This window comes from Simochromis diagramma, unplaced genomic scaffold, assembly GCF_900408965.1.
Source record: "Simochromis diagramma unplaced genomic scaffold, fSimDia1.1 OVJJ01000646.1, whole genome shotgun sequence".
Lineage (NCBI taxonomy): Eukaryota > Metazoa > Chordata > Actinopteri > Cichliformes > Cichlidae > Simochromis > Simochromis diagramma.
This window is the reverse complement of record NW_024387279.1, coordinates 6,301,090-6,320,039: the sequence shown is the minus strand read 5'-3', so window position 1 is coordinate 6,320,039 and position 18,950 is coordinate 6,301,090. Positions and strand designations below refer to the sequence as shown.

The following is an 18,950-nucleotide window of genomic DNA, read 5'->3' as shown; positions in this document are numbered from 1 at the left end:
GAGCCTCGCCTGGATTGTTTCAAGGCTCCACAAGCCTGAACAGTGTGCAATATTTTTCTTTTTTTTCTTTTTTCTTTTCTTTTTTTTTTTTTTTTTTTTTTTTTTGGCTTGTGCAGCCCCAGGCAGTTAAACAAATAGACGAGCTGGTGAATATGCGCCTTTCTGGGACAGTAGCTTCTAGCACTCTTAAACACTGTGCCCCGACATGCCTGAGCATGCAAGTGCACTGGAAATGGTTTGTATAGTATACTTGTGTTGCCGCTGCTAGCAGAAGGGTATCATTCTAGCGGGCAGGCTGGCTGAACGCGGGATGACCCATCTCCCCTGAGGCTCCAAATCACTACATCATCATCAGTTGCTCCTTGCAGTGGAACAGATGAGATTTCACTCCCATCAAACACAGTGCAGAAACCAAGGCTGCTCAGATAACTGGATAGTCTGCCCTTATAAATCTATACTGATCTAAATTCTTCTGTTCCCCCAGAAGTCTCTTCATCTGCACTCACTTCTGAGTGGACTTTGCAAAAAAAACACAAACATTTTAATAGTCTTTTAGATTGCAACACATACCACTCTCAGGTCATTCTGTCTGATCATACCACGTTATGTATATATGCAATGCACCGATTTGCGCTTTCAGGTGCTGATGTGTGCTGAAGATGAGTGGCGTCGGAGACAACTCGTTGGATCCCCTGTGCTCCGACCGTAAGCGTAAACTGTCCACCTGTGACACTCCAGGCTTAGGGTAAGTGCTCTAACTTGTGCTGAGTGTATTTAATGCATCAGTCCACTTTGTCCGTCGCTGTTTTTATTTAAATGCCAGCATGACGCATGAGTGTGTGTGACGTCGCTGTCTTCCTCCTGACCACATCCCTGGTTCAAGCATATGTTGCTGCTAACTGAATATCTGAAGCATCTGAGCCGTGTATGGCCGTATGGCCTGCATACGGATGGGGCATGGGGAGGTGAGGTTGTCATGGCAACATATCTAATCCCTTTGGTGCCTCAGCAGGTGTGACAAGCGTCGGAGGGAACAGGAGAGCAAGTACATCGAGGAGCTGGCTGAGCTCATCTCTGCCAACCTCTCCAACATTGACAGCTTCAACGTCAAGCCTGACAAATGTGCCATCCTGAAGGAGACAGTGAGGCAGATCAGACAAATCAAGGAGCAAGGTACCACCTCCATGTTCAGATTACATCTGTACACCCCTCAGTCATGAGCGTACACGTATTAAAACAAAAAAGGATCATTTTATTTTTGAATTTGTGTATGGAAAGTAAACCGTGGAGAAAGTAAGGATTGTCAAGTACACTGCTGCAGGACAGATGATGCCAGTGATAAAGTAGTGTGTTTGGTTCATGGCCAGGCCACTTCAGACTGACAGCCAGTTTGGCTGTTTGTATCGCTGGGGGTAAATGAGCACCAGTAATTGAGACCAATCCTTGGTGGTCATGGCTCAAGGCTGTAAGTGACAGTGTGTATCTGTTAGTGCCAAACCCTGTTTCTCTCTGGGAGACTAATGCTACTGGAGACTCAGAAATCAGACCTTATAGAGAGCCACTCCTATCTCAAAGCTATTTTTTTTTTTTTTTTTTTTTTAACCATTTTTGCAGATTTTACACAATTAAATACACAGAAGTGAATAACTTCCTCCAAATGTTTTTAGCCTGGTTGCGATTACATCTGTTAGGATAAGTGGGTAAAGAAGAAAGCGAGCAATCATATTGGAATGTACCCAGAGGGTCACAGCTGGCTACTGTGGGTCCTGGCGTTGTGCAGCCAGGTTACCATAGATACAGGATAAGAATGATGGAGGGGCCTCTCCGTTTTTCTTCTCTTTTCTGACTGTTGTCTATTTAACACACCTTTCCCCACCCCAACCCTTGTTTATACGTCTTCGTCTTTAGGGTCAGTTTCCTTGTTTTGTTATGTTTTCTTTTTCAGTTAGGTCAGCAACTGCTGTCTCATCTCTTCTTGTACAGCTACTGAAAGTTTGAAATAGCATTAAATCCAGTGGCATACAGTTTCACATCTTGCTTGTGTTCCAAGTGACCCAGCTATATAGAGTGGTATCTAACAAAGCCTCAGACACATGCTGATTTTAAAAATAGAAAGGCATGCCAACCATGCAGTCATGACTTGTGCTGCCATCTGGTGGCCAGAAAACATATTTATTATACTGTGGGTAATTATACAGACTGATATGTTTTAAGTTGGGGTTTGTTTTGTTGTTGTTGTTGTTGTTGTTGTTGTTTTGTTTTTTGTAATTTTAGATTATGCCTCAGTATGATGTACAAAAACAAAGTAAAAGTTGGGGAAAATATACAGGTCATGCACCAAGTTGTCCCAAGAATTCAAACTAATCTTGTTGATTTACATAGTGGAAGTTATTTTCAACAGAACTGTAAAATTATTATCATTACCAACAGTGCAGTGTGCCTCATTTGTTTTCAGGAAAGAGTTCTTGCAGTGATGACGATGTTCAGAAGGCGGATGTTTCCTCCACTGGTCAAGGGGTCATTGACAAGGACCATCTGGGGCCACTGCTCCTACAGGTCAGTTTGGGGACAATCACTCGGGGGCAAAAGAGTAACACCAATTAGCTCCCCCTCCATATGTTGGATCTGTGCTTTGGTGACATTGCTGACATGTAGCTGATTTAAAAATGTCTCAGCTGGTTTCTTTTTAGACGGACAAAGCAGTAATAATTAAAAAAAAAAACAAAAAACTAATGTTATTTGCATTGACGGGCCTTCACTCCATTTGGTTCTCCTTTCTTCTGCCCTTGCTCTTTTAGGCCTTGGACGGCTTTCTCTTTGTGGTTAACCGGGAGGGCAGCATTGTATTTGTATCGGACAATGTGACCCAGTACCTGCAGTACAAGCAGGAGGAGCTGATCAACACCAGCGTGTACAATATCATCCATGACGAGGACCGAGAGGAGTTTCACAAGAATCTCCCCAAGTCTAATGGTGAGACACGAGTGTTTATTATGTTTGTGCAAACACATTTAAGATGCATAAAACGTAACAACACACACATAAATGATGGCTCACTTGCACACGTGGCTAAAGAGTCTGCATCTTTTCTTTTCTTTTTTTTTTTTTTTGCATCACAGCACCCAATGGAGCATCGTGGGGTGGAGAGGCACCTCGTCAGAAGAGCCACACGTTCAACTGTCGCATGCTGGTCAGCTATGTTCACGGTCAGACTCATGGACTGCCAGAAGAAAGAGCGGGAGGCCAACGCTATGAGACTATGCAGTGTTTTGCTCTCACTCAGCCCCGGGCCATGATGGAGGAGGGAGATGGCAAGTCATTGTTTATAAGCTTGTTTTGTTTTTTTTAGTGTTAGAGCCACATTAAGAAAATAAATAATAATTAGTGTCCATTTTTAGACTAAAGTCAAAATTTCGAGCTTATACTCGAATTAGCATTTTGGTAAAAAGTCGAAATTTGAAGATTACAGTTGTTATTTCAAGCCAAACAATTGCCACGGCTCCTATACTCTCTACAAATTGCATTGTGTAGATGAGTTAGTGAAACTATTTGATCAGCTCTCTTATTGTGTCTTATTGCACAAGGGTGTAACCATCGGTATCTTTAATCTGTCTACTGCCAGACATGTCAAGTTTGTTTGGGTTATTCTTTTTCCCTTCTGGCCACATGCAGCTTTCTGCACCATCTTTAACATCCTTATGTTTATACTCATTCGTACCATACTTTTGTTTAAAATTTGTGGTTTAAAACCAGATGTACTTTCATTACCTTTTGCCTTATTTGGCTTCCTCTTAAATATTCCAAATAGTTCTGTATCCATAAACAAAATAGTAACTGTCCCGTTCTGCCTCCACTGTAGTTACATGAGGATTTAACATGGCGCTGTCTCTTTCCTCAGATTTGCAGTCATGTATGATATGTGTGGCACGACGCATCACTGCAGTAGAGAGGACAGAGAGGTTTAGCACTCGTCATGAACTGTCTGGTAAGTGTTTGCTGTATGACATGTAATGGAGACACCTGAGAATTAAAATAATAATATAATAATAATAATAATAAAAATTAAGTACATTTGGGGGGAAAAATGCATTTTAACCAGCTACAGCGACAAGGCTTATATTATTTTTCATACTGTGAGTTTCTCTGTGTTTGTCTGTGTGTCATCGTGGAACACATACTGGAGCAAGACATAACACAAAGCCCGCTCGGACACTTTTGCAGCTCTTGTTTGTGCAATAGCATTGCAGTCATGCACAGTATACTCACAAAGCTTGTGTGTAGCTAAAAATAAAGCAAAGTTGTTATTGTTTTTCACATAGTGAGTCTGTCTCTGTGCGAGTGTAATTTTGGCTAAATTTGGCTGTGGAGACCCAGACTGCAGCAGGAATTACCACAATCTCTGAATATGTCTGTCTGTGGACAGATTTAGTCAACAGGAGACTGTCACAGCTGTAAAACAGACACACACTCTACTGCTTCAGTTAGTTGACATCAAAGTGATTGTGATCTGATGAGATCTTATTTAATGTTTTTTTTTTTGGTTTGGGTTTTGTTTTTTTGTTGCTTTTGTGTTTTTTAATTTTTTTAAATAGAAGTATATTGACGCTCTACAGCAAACAGGAACTACAAAAGTTTTTTTTGTGTGTGTGTGTGTGTCATGCACTATTCTTCCATGATTTCTGGCAATATAAGGCACGTGAAGAATTGGTCAGTTCAAGCTTTACGGTGGTAGAAACATCCATGGATTTGGATTTCCTTGGGTTTGATAGCAACAAACAGTTGCTGCAGATGTGTCGGCTGCACATCCATGATGTGACTCTCCTGTTTCACCACATCCCAAAGATGCTCCGTTGGGCTGAGATCTGGGGACTGTGAAGGTCATATGAGTACAGTGACCTTCTTGTCATGTTCAAGAAACCAGTTTGAGATGATTTGAACTATGTGACATGGCACATGCTGGAAGCAGCCGTCAGAATACGGGTACGCTGTGGTCATAAAAGGATAGACTATTTCAGGCCATTCTCTGTAAACCCTAGAGATAGTTGTGTGGGAAAATCCCAGTAAAACATCAGTTTCTAAATTACTCAGACCAGGCCATCTGGCACCCACAACCATGTTACATTCAGAGTCACTCAATCGACCTTTCTCCTCCATTCTGATGCTTGGTTTGAACTTCAGCAAGTTGTTTTGACCATATCCAAATGTCTAACGAGTTTACATGAACAGTGCAATAAGTTCATTGTGACTGGCTGTTTAGCTGTACGTGGGGTACATAATACAGTGTCCGTGTTTTGTTTTGTTAAGCACAGCAGCTGTGCATAACAAAATTATTTTAAATTTAATGAATATTATAAATTATGTAGGTGGTGCTACAGAATAAATCCACCCATGTCACAAATATGAACAGTTAGGCAGTGTTATTTAGAAATGTCTGTATTATATACACATGGACTAAACCGAAAGCTTCTTTCTCCTCAACACCACCAGCTCACTTGGGATTTTCTGTTGTAGGTAAACTGATTGAAATTGAACAGCAGAACTCTCTTCACACGACCATGCGCCCAGGGTGGGAAGACCTGGTTAGACGCTGCTTGCAGATGTTCATCCATCGAAGTGAGGGACAGCCGTGGTCCTTCAAACGCCACTACCAAGATGGTATGCATTTCTGATTCTCCATTACTATATATGTGTGCAGTAACATCTTTTGTTTGGTTGCTCTTAGACATGTCATCTTATTACAATCTTTGTTTTGTAGGTTAAGGCTCCTTGTACATAAATAAGAGGGTAACAACACTAATAACAATCTTACTCTAGCAAAAGACATGTGTTGTGGCCATTTTTGTTGAATGTTTATAAAATGCAATTTGTATTCATTTTTGTTTTTTCTTTAAAGGTGTAAGAATATACTGACCTGGTTTTGTTATGTAAATTTGTAATTAATTTTATTGGAGAAGCTTTTGCAAAGTGATTGGTTTATTAGCTTATGGACCCTCCCATTAATCAAGAGATTAAGAGCACCCTGGATGGGTGTGGTAAAGAGGTTTTTCGTTTTTTGTTTGCCAAATGTCAGATGGGAAAATGATTTTTTTTGACCACTTTTGAAGTTGTTAAAGCAAATTAAGTTAACTTTCGTTTAATTTTAAGTTTTAAGAAGTTATTTGGCTGATTTTTGTTTATAATTTTCCACGAAATAAACGGCATATGATTTTTAAACAATGGAGTCAGAAGTGCGTTCTAAAACAAACCTCCCGTTGCCACCCACGGCCTTTTCTTGGACTTTTTTGGTGTTTGGAACGTAAAAGGCCGCGACAACATGAGCTATGTAGCTAAACTTTCTGGGGTGTATAGTTATTGACCATGCAGGGTGCCTTGGCCATAGTAAACAGTGAATGATCTCTATGCTGACTTTATAATATTAAAGGTCTTGCTGAAGAGGGGACTGTATGGCAGCTGGTTTATTACCTATGGATGTTTTAATATTCGTAGTATGTTTAGTTTTTTTTGTCAGCTATTTTGGAGGAATGACATTATTTTCTCTCCTTTTTTCTTGCTCCAGCTTTCCATAATGGCCATGCGGAGACACCGCTTTACCGGTTCTCACTCTCAGATGGAACCCCTGTCACAGCTCAAACAAGAAGTGACCTCTGCAGGAATCCCAGCACAAATGAACCACACTCTTTCCTCTCCACACACCTGCTGCAAAGGTGCAAATTGTCTAATGAACAATATGATTTCATCATCTGTTTCATTCCGTTCTACAGCTTAATCATTGTTCTGTTTTCATTTGTATTTTTGTAGGGAGCATAATGGTTATCGGGGGAACCGTGGTGGTGGCGGCATGAGGCCTCAGACCATGGGTATGAACAACCCCAACCAACAGATGAACATGGGCCCAGGAGGTGGGATGGCCATGAACAGGGGCTACGGTATGACTGAGCAGGGCAACGTGCCACAAAGAGGAGTGCCGCCGTACGCTGGGGGCAACCGGATGAATCCGATGAATCAAATGAGTCCCATGCATCATTCTATGCATCAAATCAATTCCATGCATCAGATGAACAACATGGGTCATATGAATCAGATGAACTCCATACATCCAGTAAATTCCCCCATGAACTCAATGAACCAAATGGGGTCCATGAATCAGATGGGCCATCATGGTATGCATCAGCAGCAACAACAACAGCAGCACCAGCATCAGCAGATGGCCCCGTTCCATGGACCTGGAGGCGGACCTGCAGGTGCAGGGTATGGGATGGGAATGACAAGCCCTCCCCAAGCCAGTCCAGGGATAAATTGTCCTCCGCACAACGTCATGGGTTCCCCCAGAGTCCGAGGTAGCCCCTTCTCTCCCGGAGGTATGAGCCAACTATTCTGAAACGGCCGAATTTAAAACAAAATTGAATATAGTGGTATGAAAAAATATTTTTGTTGTTTTGTTTTTTTGTATATTTCTCACACTTGCATGTTTTAAATTAATTATTTAAAAGTAAAATTGAAAAATCAGACAAAGATAACAACACTAAATACAAAATGCAGTTTTTAAATAATGATTTCATTCATTAAAATTCAGTAAAATTGACCCAACCCTACCTAGCCCCATGTGAAAAGTAATATTCTCCATAAATCATGAATTAACGGCGATAAACCACATTTTTTTGGAAAGCTGTGTTCAGTTTCACCAGCCACACCCAGGCCTGATTACTGCCAGACCTGTTGAGTCAAGAAGTTGCTTATATAGAATGTGCCTAACAAAGTGAAACAGGCTAAAAGACTGCAAAAAGCAACACACCATGAACTGTAGGCCTCACTTGCTCCGGTTTTTAGGTTTACTTAGTTTTTCATATAGGGCCAGGAAAGAAGAAATCGGCTTGTTAACTGTACTTTAGTTATAAATAGTTAAAACTTTATTTTTTATTTGGTGTGTGTTGAGTAGATTTACTCTGGTTGTGTCCTTTGTAGGTATGAACTCTCCCATGAGCTCCACTCATGCTGGTAACTCAGGAGGTGGAGGAGGAGCTACCACCTTCTCCAGCAACTCATTGAATGCCCTTCAAGCCATTAGTGAGGGAGTGGGCAATCCAATGCCTTCTCCACTCACTTCTCCTCCTCCTCACAAGCCTGACAGCTCCCCAAGCATCAACTCTACCAATCAAGCAGCAGGGGGACCCTGTAAAACTTCCCTCCCAGCCTACTCGGACTCCAGGAGCCCAGGAAGCTCACTGGGGACTGGTGGAGAGCAGCAATCTCAGCAGCACCCACGCACCCCCACCAGTGAGGGCCCTCCTGACAAGCCAGACAGTCAGGCCAGCAGAGAGGCAAGTCTGGGTGTGGGAGAAAGCAACAGACGGGTTCCCGACACAAAGTGCCACCAGAAGCTTTTGCAGCTCCTCACCTCTCCTACAGATGAGCTCCACACAGCAAGCTCCGGGCCCAGCTCCACACCTGAGAGTAAAGATGCAACAGCTGGTGTCACCAGTCCCTCCTCCTCTACGGGAGTGTCATCCTCTACGAGCGGCAATCATGCTGCTGTTTCCTCCTCTGGTAGCACAGGAAATGTAAATAACCAGTCACTGCAGGAAAAACACAAGATTCTCCACAAGCTCCTGCAGAATGGGAATACTCCTGATGAAGTGGCTCGCATCACAGCTGAGGCCACAGGAAAAAGCAGCTTGGATTCTGGGGCACCAGAGCTAGGACCTGCCACCAGTGGAGTGGTTAGGGGGTCAGAATCAAAGCAGGAGCAGCAGAGCCCTAAGAAGGAGAAGCCCAATGCCCTCCTTCACTACCTCCTCAATAAGGATGACTCTAAAGAAGTGGGGGAGATAAAACCAAAGGATCTGGATGGGAAAGGTGCTCAGGGGCCAGGGGTCACCAGCTCTGATCACCATAGCATAGAAAGCAAGGTCAAGTTAGAGCCAGCTGATGAGGTAGGGCTTTCGCTCAAAATCTCTCTTGCATGCTTGTTCTCAAATACATCATCTTCTCAGACATTGTTTCTAAACCTTCCTGTTTTTTTTTTTTTTTTTTTGTTTTTTTTTTTTTTCATGGTTCAGACCCTGGAGACCATTCTAGGTGTTCCCAGGAACAACCCCGGCTTCTTCCCTGACTCAGATCCCAGAGCTGGGAAGGAAACTGGAAACAAACAGGGAAATATTCCAGACAGTTTACATGGTACGTCAGTCAGTATACTCAAGTGCATCATGTGACTTGACTCAAGTGCTGAGCAGTAATACACAGAAGAGTGTGAAGGGACCTTAAACCTGGTTTTGTATTTGTTTCAGATGGAGAGAGAGCCCCCATTCTTCCAAGTCCGCGTGTTGCCTATCAAAGAGCCTTGTCCTTGGATTCCAAACCCATGAGCGGAGAGGGAGGAATGGGAGGCGGTCTGGCTACAAGAAGAAATATTTCCTCTTCCACAATGGTCAAACAAGAGAACATGGACGTTCCAATCCGAGGAGCTGTGCCTAATGGCTATCCTGCAGGCATGAGTGTGTGTCCACCAAGAGGCAATCCTACAAGTAACTTAAGCACTTACTTCCTAAAATATCTAATATCTCCAAGTTTTCTCTGAATACCTGTCCAACAGAATAAACTGCATGAGAATTTTTTTTTGAGTTCTAGTTACTTTAACATTTTTAGTTACAGCCACCACCTTTAACACACAGAAGCTACTCCCTTGACTGACAACACCCAGTAATGAAACACTCTGTATATTTTCCTGTTATTCAGGAGGCATGGGCAGAGGCATGGGTATTCCTCAGCGCCCTCCCATGGCAGGGCCAGGGGAATGGGGGATGCAGAGATCCAGCGGCAGCCCTGTAGCTGGACCAGGACACCCTGGCATGGGTCGCTCTGGTCCACTGGGAGGACCCTTAATAAACCGCTCCATCAGTGCACCGGGAAACACCAGATCTATGCTGCAGCAGCAGCTCATGGATATGGGTATGTCACATGTCTCTGTTGTAGACTGAACCTAAAAAAAAAAAAATGCCCTTAATTTGTGTGCAACATACTAACATGACTATTTAAAAGCTTTCTGTTAAGTGCATTGTGAACCGTACATTGTGAACCATACATGCATTTCTATCATGTCTCTAGGTAACAGTGATGCTAATGTAGGCATGAGACCTTTTTCTGGACACGGTCCCCCACCTCAGTCGCCCTCCTGGCCTGACTCTGCCATGGGAATGGAGAGACCACAGAATAACATAAACAGGTGAACCTTCTGCACCAATCCCACATTTATCTTCTCTTGTATTAGATGTCGAGCTGAACTCAGCAGCTAACATTGTTAGACTCTGAAGGTGACATTTTGAAAACTTGTTCGTTATGGTTTTTTTGGTTTGGTGTTTAGGGACCCATTTGCACACCCCCTGGAAGAACTGTTGGGGCCTCTGCCCAATAGTGAAGGGCCAAGTGATGAACTTGTAGACCAGTTGGACTCTCTGCTCAAGGCTGCTGATGTCAGTACTCTTCAGGAGATAGACCGAGCTCTAGGCATCCCTGAAATCGTAGGCCAGGTAGGAGACACACTTAAGTCATAACTTCACTAGTGCCATTGTTAGAACCACTTTTGGCTTAACATGCACAGGAGTTCTAGTAAAGTTTAGTCCACTAACAAACCAACATCTCTGTACGCCAGGCCCAGGGACCTGAGGGCCTTCAGCACAGCCAAGATCAAAGCCAGGGTCCATGCCCACCACCATCGGGGCCATTCCCAGGGCCTGATACCTCCTTAGGCATGGACCAAAAACCCATGTATGGCCAAGGCTACCCAGGCCCCCCCTCGATGGGCATGCAGCCTGGATATGGTGGCAATGCAATGCAAGGCCAGTCTCCTGGAACCTTCAGTCCCATGATGAATCAGATGGGGCAGCCAGGGGGTTTTCCTGGCATGGCAGGCATGGGGGGTATGGGCAACCCCCGCGCAAACATGCCAAGACCTCGTATGATGACTGCCAACAAGCCTCTGAGACTTCAACTACAGCAGAGACTACAAGGACAACAGGTAATCTCTCTATGACACACCTTTTTTTAAAGGTAGTCTTCCAGGCTTCCAACTTGTTTCTTTGAAATCTGTCTTCTTGTGTGTTTGTTAAATATGGATGTGAAAAAATAGTATAAAGGAATAACAAGGTGTATTTATCTCATCTCACCTGGCAGTTTATGAACCAGGCACGACAAGCTGTAAAGATGGAAAGTACCCCTGGAGGAAACCCTGTCATACGCACAGGCATGCAACCTGGCATGGGTGGTCAGGTATGTAGACAGTACTTCATCTGTAATGTAGCGTGCGTTCACTCGACACAGCAGCAAAGCCCCAACTTACCTATTTAACACTGAGCATTGTTGTTCTCTGCAGCCGGGTTTCCTGAGTGCCCAGGTGTTAGCTCAGCGCAGAGAGTTGCAGTTAAGAAGGCAGCGGATGATGATGATGATGCAGCAGCAGCAGCAGCAGCAGCAAGGTCAGGGGGCAGCAGGTACCTTCAGCCCTCCTCCTAATGTCACAGCACCAACAAGCATGGATAATCCAATGGGCCCCCCCCCCATGAACCAGCCTGGACAGCAGGCTTTCAACTATGGAGGCAACTATGGTGAGTTGACTGAGACAGAGCCAGCTGTCAGTATCCTTTGTCATATCCTCCTGAAGTTTCACACTCAACAACTGTTGCACTGTTTGCAGGGATGAACCAGCAGGGGGACCCAGCCTTCATGACTCCAGGTTGCAGCCCACCAGGAAATATAATGCCAGGAAGAATGGGAGGCCCACCACAGAATGCAATGATGCCAGGAATGCAGGGAAATCCACAGGGAGGGCACTCGTACCCATCTGGAGACTTGAAAGGATGGCCGCAGGGTGGAATGCCACGTAACATGTATGCTGCATCAGGCTTCCTTTAGTCATCAGTTGTTTAAGTGTTACTTAACAGAAACGTTCCTGAGCACTTCTCAAAATCAAGTTACAGAGGTAATTTACTTTTCATTTTTCTCCTTGTCTAGGTCCTATCCTCAACAGTTCCCCCAGCAGGGCAATCAGGGCCAGTTTGGAACCATGATGATGAACAACTCTATGGGGGGACCCGGGCCGGTCAGCGGGGCTGGTGCAGGACAGATGGCTCAAATGCCAGGACAGATGCAGGGTCAAATGGGAATGAACTCCATGGGGATGGGCCGAATGCCAATGGGACCTGACCAGGTGGATAATTTTAGGGTCTTGCATGTGTTTCAGCTGCTGCTCGGAGGATTTCAGTTTATAACGGTCTGTCTGCTTTGTGTGTTTTTTGCAGAAGTATTGCTGAGGACCTGTGGCTCATGACAGAATCTGGACCTTTCAGCTGTGGCAGATTTAGCTGAACAAGGAGAGGAACTGGACGCAGACGCACACACATATTCACCACACACACAGAGTTCCCCCAGCATAAATTTTGACACAAAGAACTCAGCACAACATGCTGCTTGCCCTAGAGGGTGTGGGCTGAAAGGACAAATGATTTGTGCTAGGTTTCATCCGCACACATGTATACAGAAATCTGATACGGCTGTGTGTTTGCACGTGCGTTTGTGTGTGACCTGAAGCTGTCAGGCAGTATTCAGCGTCACAGCCAGACTGCAGAACAGGACTACGGTACAACTGGCTGTGGCTGCACTTTACCACAAGGCTTCTGTTTCGGTGGTGAGAGATTGATGCAATATTTCTTCATTACAGCCTTACTAGAGATTCAATGCCTTCACAACAACGTTTTTTTTTTCTTTTTTCTTCCTTATCCTTTGGATGCACCTCATTCTAAAGTCATTGGAAGCTATAAGCACACAGTTTACTATGTTATGCAGATTGGAGCAATAACTCTTGCCTTTACGCTTTAGACTGTACCTGAGCATCATAATCCCTGTTATAAGCAAACAAATGGTACTGCAGTATTAGATGTCTCAAATGTTCTCTGTGAATATGAATTGTAAATATTCTACAATATATTATCAAACATGCTTTTTAAAGGCCCGTTCTTGCACAAAGTATGAGACCTGGTTGTATTTTTGTGTCCCATAGGTCAATGCTGATCTGATTGATTTCCTCTTTTTTTTTTTCATTTACAGAATGCTTTTTAATTTTCGAAACAAAACAATAAGGTTATGTATTACGTTTTTAGGCACTTTTTAACTTGCGACGAGTATCTGATGCGTTGAAGGTTTGAGCTTTGACGTCATCAGAAGTTTTAAGGGAGGGCGGTGAGAGTAAATTCATCTGGGCCGGGATATCAAGACTCCCAACCATCTGGTTTTTGTTGGTTTTTTTTGTGCGGGGAACTGCGTGGGGATTTCTCTGCAGTACGTTTAAAGCAGGAACACAGATTCCTCAATTTACCTAACAAGCATGGTTCTTGCAGTGTTCCCCCCTCCCAGGAGCAGCAGCAACTCTGTCAGTCCAGCTTTTTTTTTTTTTTTTTTTTTATTATTATTATTATTATTATTATTATTATTATTCACACCATGTTCTGTTTCGACTGTTATCAGCTTGCTGAATCTACCTTTTCAACATGCGCAATCCAAAGATGTTTTTCCACATGTATAGTTTCTGAGGTTTCTGGTGTACATTTTTTACATTGTGTTATATTATTCTGATGGTAAATGGGTACATATCATTGGATCTGTAAAAGCTTTGGATGGTTATGGACATGAGATGGGTTGTTCCACAGCGGGAAAGTGAGGTGCAGTGGGGAGAGGACTGGAAAAAAAACACGCATGTTTTGTTGTGATGTAGAAAAAAACAAAACAAAACAAAAAAACATCCACTTTAAGACATATCAATATCTCATCTATTTTTCAGGAAACAACTTCATCTTATGTCCAGACTTTGTTACTTCAGGAGAAAAAGAAATTTAAAAAAAAAAAAAAAAAAAAAAGAAATATCTTGAAGTTTGAATGAAGTGCAAAAAAAGAGGCAGGAGATCATTTGGTTTGTTTTTCTTTCTTTGGAGGTAAGATAAGCTGTTATTTTACAGGATGTATATTACAGATTTTTTTTTTCTTTTCTTTTTTTTTTCTCTGTTGATGTTGATATTGATATAAAATACAAATTTCTATTTAAACACTCCTGGCTCTGGCTCTCCAATTATTTACTGTTTATAAGCTGTGATGCCTGTGTGCAGTTCTCTACACGTCAGTAAATATCAGCGGGTGCGCTGCGTTGTCAGAATGATTAGTTTGATCGTACAAAACGGATGCGAGGAGGAGGAGCGCTTCTGCTGTCAAGTTACTGAAAATAAGACTTGAAGGATTTGGTGTTCTGTTAGGCTTTTCTTGTATTTTCAGTATCACACTCTAGTCAAGTAGAAAACCTGGAAACGGTTTCCACTTTCAGGGCATAAAGAAATAAAGTTTGTGGGCTTATTTTCTTTCTTAAATACTTAAGCTATGTGACATAAAGAAGGACAATAATGATAAAAGAAAACTTCAAATTACAAAACAATACCATATTTTAGAAATGAGACAAAGTAAATGGATTCCTGAATAAGTATTGCATTGCACAGCAAAATATTTTACACTGAGAGGGCTTCTGTAAAAGGGGGGGAGGAATCATTCTTTTTAAAAGAACGATGCAGTTTAACATAGTTCTAACGCAAAATGTTAAACTCATGACTTTAAGGCCATTTCAAATTTACAATCCTTGTCCCTAGTTAAGTTTTCACATCCACAATACACAAAGTTTTACAGTTTTCAGTTGATAAATTTGATTTCATGGTTCTTTTTTTTTTTTTTTTCAGAAGTGCATATGGAGTTTGTAAAGTGTGCACGTGCCTTTTTTTATATATATATGTAGAAATGAAATGCCTGCTTTTCTTTGGGTCTAAAAGTTGTTTTTGAATCAAAACACCTGGGAGGTTTAGATGAGAGATGACTCTTTGGTTAAATTGTTATCATCTTATCCACAACTGAAACATTAAGACACTAAGCCACAGGAAAATACTGCTATATCTAAAGTATTACTAAAAAGAAACCAGTAACTGGAGTGTAAGTGGAAAACTGCCTGTAATTTCCCCTTATCTGCAGTAACTGAGCAAAACTTTTCATTTCTGCTAATGCACTGTAATATGTTCATAAACAAAGTGAGAGAGTAGTTCTGATCTGCATCCTCATATTTTATTACTGATTCTTGCAAGACTTGGTGATCCTTTGTTTTTGATTCTATAATTAGTCATGTTTACATGTTTTAAATTAAAGATCACAGGTGTGGAATCAGTTGAGCAGTAAGTCAAAAGCAAAGGTATAATGGAAAAGGGCAACAATCGAGTAAAGTTCATTTATCGCAGTACAGTAAACTCCTTCGTCTCTAAAAACACGCCATACTGTGTAAATGTGATATGTGTAATGTTTGCCACACGATGGCGCTGTTGTCTTCCTCTATCATCCTTGACACACGTACACAGCAGATAATCAAGACTTGCAATGTTTTTCGTGCTCGCCAGAGGACAATAGAGTGGGGGAGTTGGAGGCAGGGGTTTGATGATGATTTATGTTTATTGACTCTGGGATTAAAATGATCATTGTTATTAAGACTGAGGCCAAAATCCTCGACACAGTCCCGACTGGGAAAAAGTACAAACTTCTTATAGAGGCTGCCCGGCCCAGAGATAATGTTACATGTGTTTAACAGTTTAACTGCTCAGTAATATCATAAATGATGAAAAAAGTGTTAAATAAGTCCACTCGTGGAAGCTTCTCCTAGAACTAAAACAGTGTAGTTGTTTTCCTCCCCTTTGTTTTCTTTCCTCTTTTAAGTATATATAGCAAACTTATGGCATACGACTGTACTGTGGGAATCTCTATCCGACAAACTCTCTCTGTCTCTCCCTCTCTCTCTCTCGGTGTTGGCGTGTTTCCCGGCCCATCTGCGGCCTGGCCTGTGGATTACTGTTTGTTAATGTTTCAATCAGCTGTGTGTTGAGGAATGTGGAGCTATTTAACCTGAACTTCCCCAGGTGTGCCGAGGCGCCGCTCAGTCTGGGCCCCGCCGCCCTCCCCTGCCCTTGGCACAAAGCTATCACACAAACACAATCACACACTGGCCACGCCGGGGCTGCAGCTGTGCGCATCGCACCGCAGGGAAATGGGAAAAACATTGCACCAGGGAGACAGAATAAATCTTATAACGAATCGCCTCGCCAAAGCCATGTAACTCCTTCGGTGCCGGCAGATTTTTATTTTTTCGACTGCTGATTTACACGATAACATATTGAAACACCATATTTACATGGATGTTTTATGTAGTGAAGAAAAGCCTTTTGTTTTTATTTATTTGATTTTATTTGCTGATCAATGGGCTTATCTTGGCCACAGAATTCGACAGATGTTGGGGGAATAAATGAAAACCTTCGACAGAACATGTGTCACTAGTGCGTGGTTTTAATTTAAAGTTTATGTCAAGACCGTATCTGTAAGGATATTTAAGTGTAGATTTAAAGTGTGACTTCCTCTTGTAATGTGATACTTTAATGGCTTTTAGTGAGTCAAATTACCAATTAAACTGGCTGTGAACCAGTAGGTTTACCACCAGCTTTGGTTTTTAACGTTACTTGAAAGTAGGTGTAGCACTTTTCTGTGACAACTAGTTTACGCTCTCCTAAATAAGAATATATGAGTGTACTTGTGTGATTTATTGGAATGCTAATAAGGCTTTAAAGGTCATCATGGCGTAATCACCATGCAGTGTTATTTTTCACAGTTACAGCTCCCAGCAACGAAACCTCCCCAGGTATAGCACGTGAGTCAGATACCTTCTCACTCCCGCACACAGACACAGTGACACAGAGGGATCTTGTTCAAAAATAATGATCTTGTTTTAATAAAAACACCAAATAATGTACATTGTAAGAAAACAATATCTTCACATATTGTGGCATTGTAATATACAATACAGTTTGTCGCTCAGGAATCTGAGAAATTAACTTTTTTTTCTTTTTAAATCTTTTACAAAAAATGTTGAATCCTCTACATGGTTTACACAAAATACAAAGAGCAGTAACAGAAACGTTAGCTTTCTTTAGAAACTCTGCAAGCAACGGGCGATGCCGGTTGCGCTGAACTTCTCTTGGTCCCCTGGCTAACCCAGTCTATATCTGGACACTCTCTGTTCATCTTCCTCTCGTCCCGTGACCCTCTTATAAATCGAGAACCGTTAAGCGACAAAAGAGAGGCTCGTCGCCGCAGAATGTCCACACAACTTGTTATCTAACACTGGGAGTACGAAACGTCCCTACACAGTTCAAGGTTGTAATTCTTGATGCGGTTCGAGAAGTCACATCAAGTAGCCTTGTTCATCCCCTCGCTGTGGTTGATGTGATGTGATGTGATGGGGCGATGCTCCAAGAGCTCTTAACGACACATGATCCTGTCATCTGAGCATCCGTTCTGCTGGAAGAAGAAAGTAGGTTGATTAGTACAACGCAGGTATATATACATAAATATATATATTTATATTTTAGCAAAGCACACGAGTTGTTATCCATGCGCAAATTGAGCTTTTACGCACGGGCTTGCAAACTTTACGCACGCGCACCGACACTTATATACATGTTTTTATCTGAATGCATGCAGCTCTGTTTGGACTATTGCCCATTCCCTGATTCATTCAGTATGAGTGGCGAGAAATTTACCTCCACTGAGATGCTGGCGAGCTCCGCGTTCAGGGTGGTAAGCGGCGTGCGGGGCACGCTGCTGACGGTGTGCTGGCGGCTCTTCTCCGGCTCGTCCAGTTCGACCTGCAGGTCCCAGATGTAGTCAATGACGTGCTGCAAGATCTCCACTTTGCTAGCCTTCTTGTTTGTGGGCAGAGTGGGCACGAGCTCCTTCAGTTTGCTGTAGCAGCTGTTCATGTCCTGGAGGAATACGCTCATCTGCTCGTCCAGCAGCGGGATCTTGCACTTGGAGATGGTCAGACTCTGATCGGACAGGCAGCGCACCACGTCCTCGCCTTTGCTCTTCAGGGCACAGGTAGATCCGACAACCTTCATCTTGATTAGTGTAGCTTCCAAAAATGACGAGAAAGAAGAGTTATTGGGTTGGTCTCCTTTTTCAGGACTGATAGCAACGCAATGTTGACAGTTCGCAACATCCACATGGGCAAACCTCCCCGGCTTTATAAGAAAGTAGACGCCAGGGGCGGAGCCGAATCGTCCGGTTTGAAGGAGGACGGCCAATGGGACAGCTGCGTTTGTATTGATGGGGGCGGTTCAAAACTTCTCTCTCAGCCAGTGACAGCGCTCGGCTGGTTATCGGGATTTACAATCTGTTTGAGGGATGGCGTTACAAATGGAAACAAATGTGTGTCTTTTATGGGTAATATGTGGGAATCCAGCTGTCCACGGCTTGGGGACTCTGCAGGTGTAGATTGCCTGGGGACAGTCAAAGGGTGGTGAATGGTTGGGTATGCGCTGTGAGAATGCGTGTGGGACGGGACGGGATGAATGGAATGAATGGCTAATGATAATTGGGCTACCACAGTGCCTTTTCACAATTGTTGATGCCACTGCAGATGTGGATGACAATAGTACAGTAAAAGTTTAAAGAACTTATTTGGGAAGGAGTTCTGGGAAGGAGTAACCTTTTCTAAAAGTGTATTAGGGTTTCATTTTTTCTTTTAGATTTACGTGATTTGCGTGGAATGCAGCGTCTGAACAGTTAAGCGGTTTATTCAATTTTCTCGATCATTTGCTTATTACTATTCGATGTCACAGTGTTGACCGATTTGGGGAAAAAACACGCTCCTAAAATCCTCGCTCTCTTCACTCAAAGCTTTCTTTATGCTCACAAACGGCACTTCTTTGGACGAGCACGGTCTCTTTTTCCTGGCTCTCAGCGTTGAAGGAAGACCAGTGTGAGCATCGGCTTCACGGATTCCTTCACATGTTTCTGCAGTGTGCGCTCAGCCTTGTGTGCGTGTATCTGGGTGTGTG

General features: G+C 42.9%; 2 protein-coding genes across 7 annotated transcripts in view; one reads left to right on the top strand and one right to left on the bottom strand.

Moving 5' to 3' along the window:
* ncoa3 (nuclear receptor coactivator 3) overlaps nucleotides 1-13,854 on the top strand; it is a 35,326-nt gene extending 21,472 nt beyond the window's left edge. For 4 of the 5 annotated variants that reach the window (XM_040003243.1, XM_040003246.1, XM_040003244.1 and 1 more), the window contains 21 exons: nucleotides 641-745; nucleotides 1,013-1,173; nucleotides 2,456-2,556; nucleotides 2,799-2,973; nucleotides 3,120-3,311; nucleotides 3,899-3,985; nucleotides 5,512-5,655; nucleotides 6,557-6,704; nucleotides 6,799-7,358; nucleotides 7,963-8,930; nucleotides 9,057-9,174; nucleotides 9,285-9,521; nucleotides 9,733-9,945; nucleotides 10,102-10,219; nucleotides 10,358-10,523; nucleotides 10,646-11,011; nucleotides 11,167-11,262; nucleotides 11,366-11,597; nucleotides 11,687-11,879; nucleotides 12,004-12,199; nucleotides 12,291-13,854. In XM_040003243.1, the coding sequence (XP_039859177.1) occupies nucleotides 660-745; nucleotides 1,013-1,173; nucleotides 2,456-2,556; nucleotides 2,799-2,973; nucleotides 3,120-3,311; nucleotides 3,899-3,985; nucleotides 5,512-5,655; nucleotides 6,557-6,704; nucleotides 6,799-7,358; nucleotides 7,963-8,930; nucleotides 9,057-9,174; nucleotides 9,285-9,521; nucleotides 9,733-9,945; nucleotides 10,102-10,219; nucleotides 10,358-10,523; nucleotides 10,646-11,011; nucleotides 11,167-11,262; nucleotides 11,366-11,597; nucleotides 11,687-11,879; nucleotides 12,004-12,199; nucleotides 12,291-12,302 (4,569 nt within the window). In that variant the 5' untranslated portion in view covers nucleotides 641-659 and the 3' untranslated portion in view covers nucleotides 12,303-13,854. Of the gene's footprint in view, nucleotides 1-640; nucleotides 746-1,012; nucleotides 1,174-2,455; nucleotides 2,557-2,798; nucleotides 2,974-3,119; nucleotides 3,312-3,898; nucleotides 3,986-5,511; nucleotides 5,656-6,556; nucleotides 6,705-6,798; nucleotides 7,359-7,962; nucleotides 8,931-9,056; nucleotides 9,175-9,284; nucleotides 9,522-9,732; nucleotides 9,946-10,101; nucleotides 10,220-10,355; nucleotides 10,524-10,645; nucleotides 11,012-11,166; nucleotides 11,263-11,365; nucleotides 11,598-11,686; nucleotides 11,880-12,003; nucleotides 12,200-12,290 lie in introns of all 5 variants that reach the window. The other variant, XM_040003248.1, reaches the window with a different exon arrangement.
* Nucleotides 13,855-16,811: 2,957 nt separating this feature from the next.
* id1 (inhibitor of DNA binding 1, HLH protein) lies at nucleotides 16,812-18,128 on the bottom strand. Of its 2 annotated transcripts, none has more exons than XM_040003252.1 (2): nucleotides 17,652-18,128; nucleotides 16,812-17,406 (listed from the first exon to the last, which is right to left on the bottom strand). In XM_040003252.1, exons 1-2 carry the CDS (start codon nucleotides 18,006-18,008, stop codon nucleotides 17,371-17,373), a joined length of 393 nt encoding a protein of 130 aa, XP_039859186.1. In that variant the 5' UTR covers nucleotides 18,009-18,128; the 3' UTR covers nucleotides 16,812-17,370. The 2 variants fall into 2 exon arrangements, with proteins under 2 accessions (XP_039859186.1, XP_039859185.1); XM_040003251.1 differs by having other exon boundaries at nucleotides 16,812-17,409; nucleotides 17,652-18,127.
* Between the last annotated feature and the right edge of the window lie 822 nt (nucleotides 18,129-18,950).

What these genes read in the sequence shown, in the direction of transcription:
- id1 (XM_040003251.1), bottom strand. Translation starts at nt 18,008, where the DNA reads ATGAAGGTTGTCGGATCTACCTGTGCCCTGAAGAGCAAAGGCGAGGAC. An exon ending in TCGCCAGCATCTCAGTGGAG is followed by an intron (nt 17,410 to 17,651) that starts GTAAATTTCTCG and finishes TTCTTCTTCCAG; the next exon opens with CAGAACGGATGCTCAGATGA.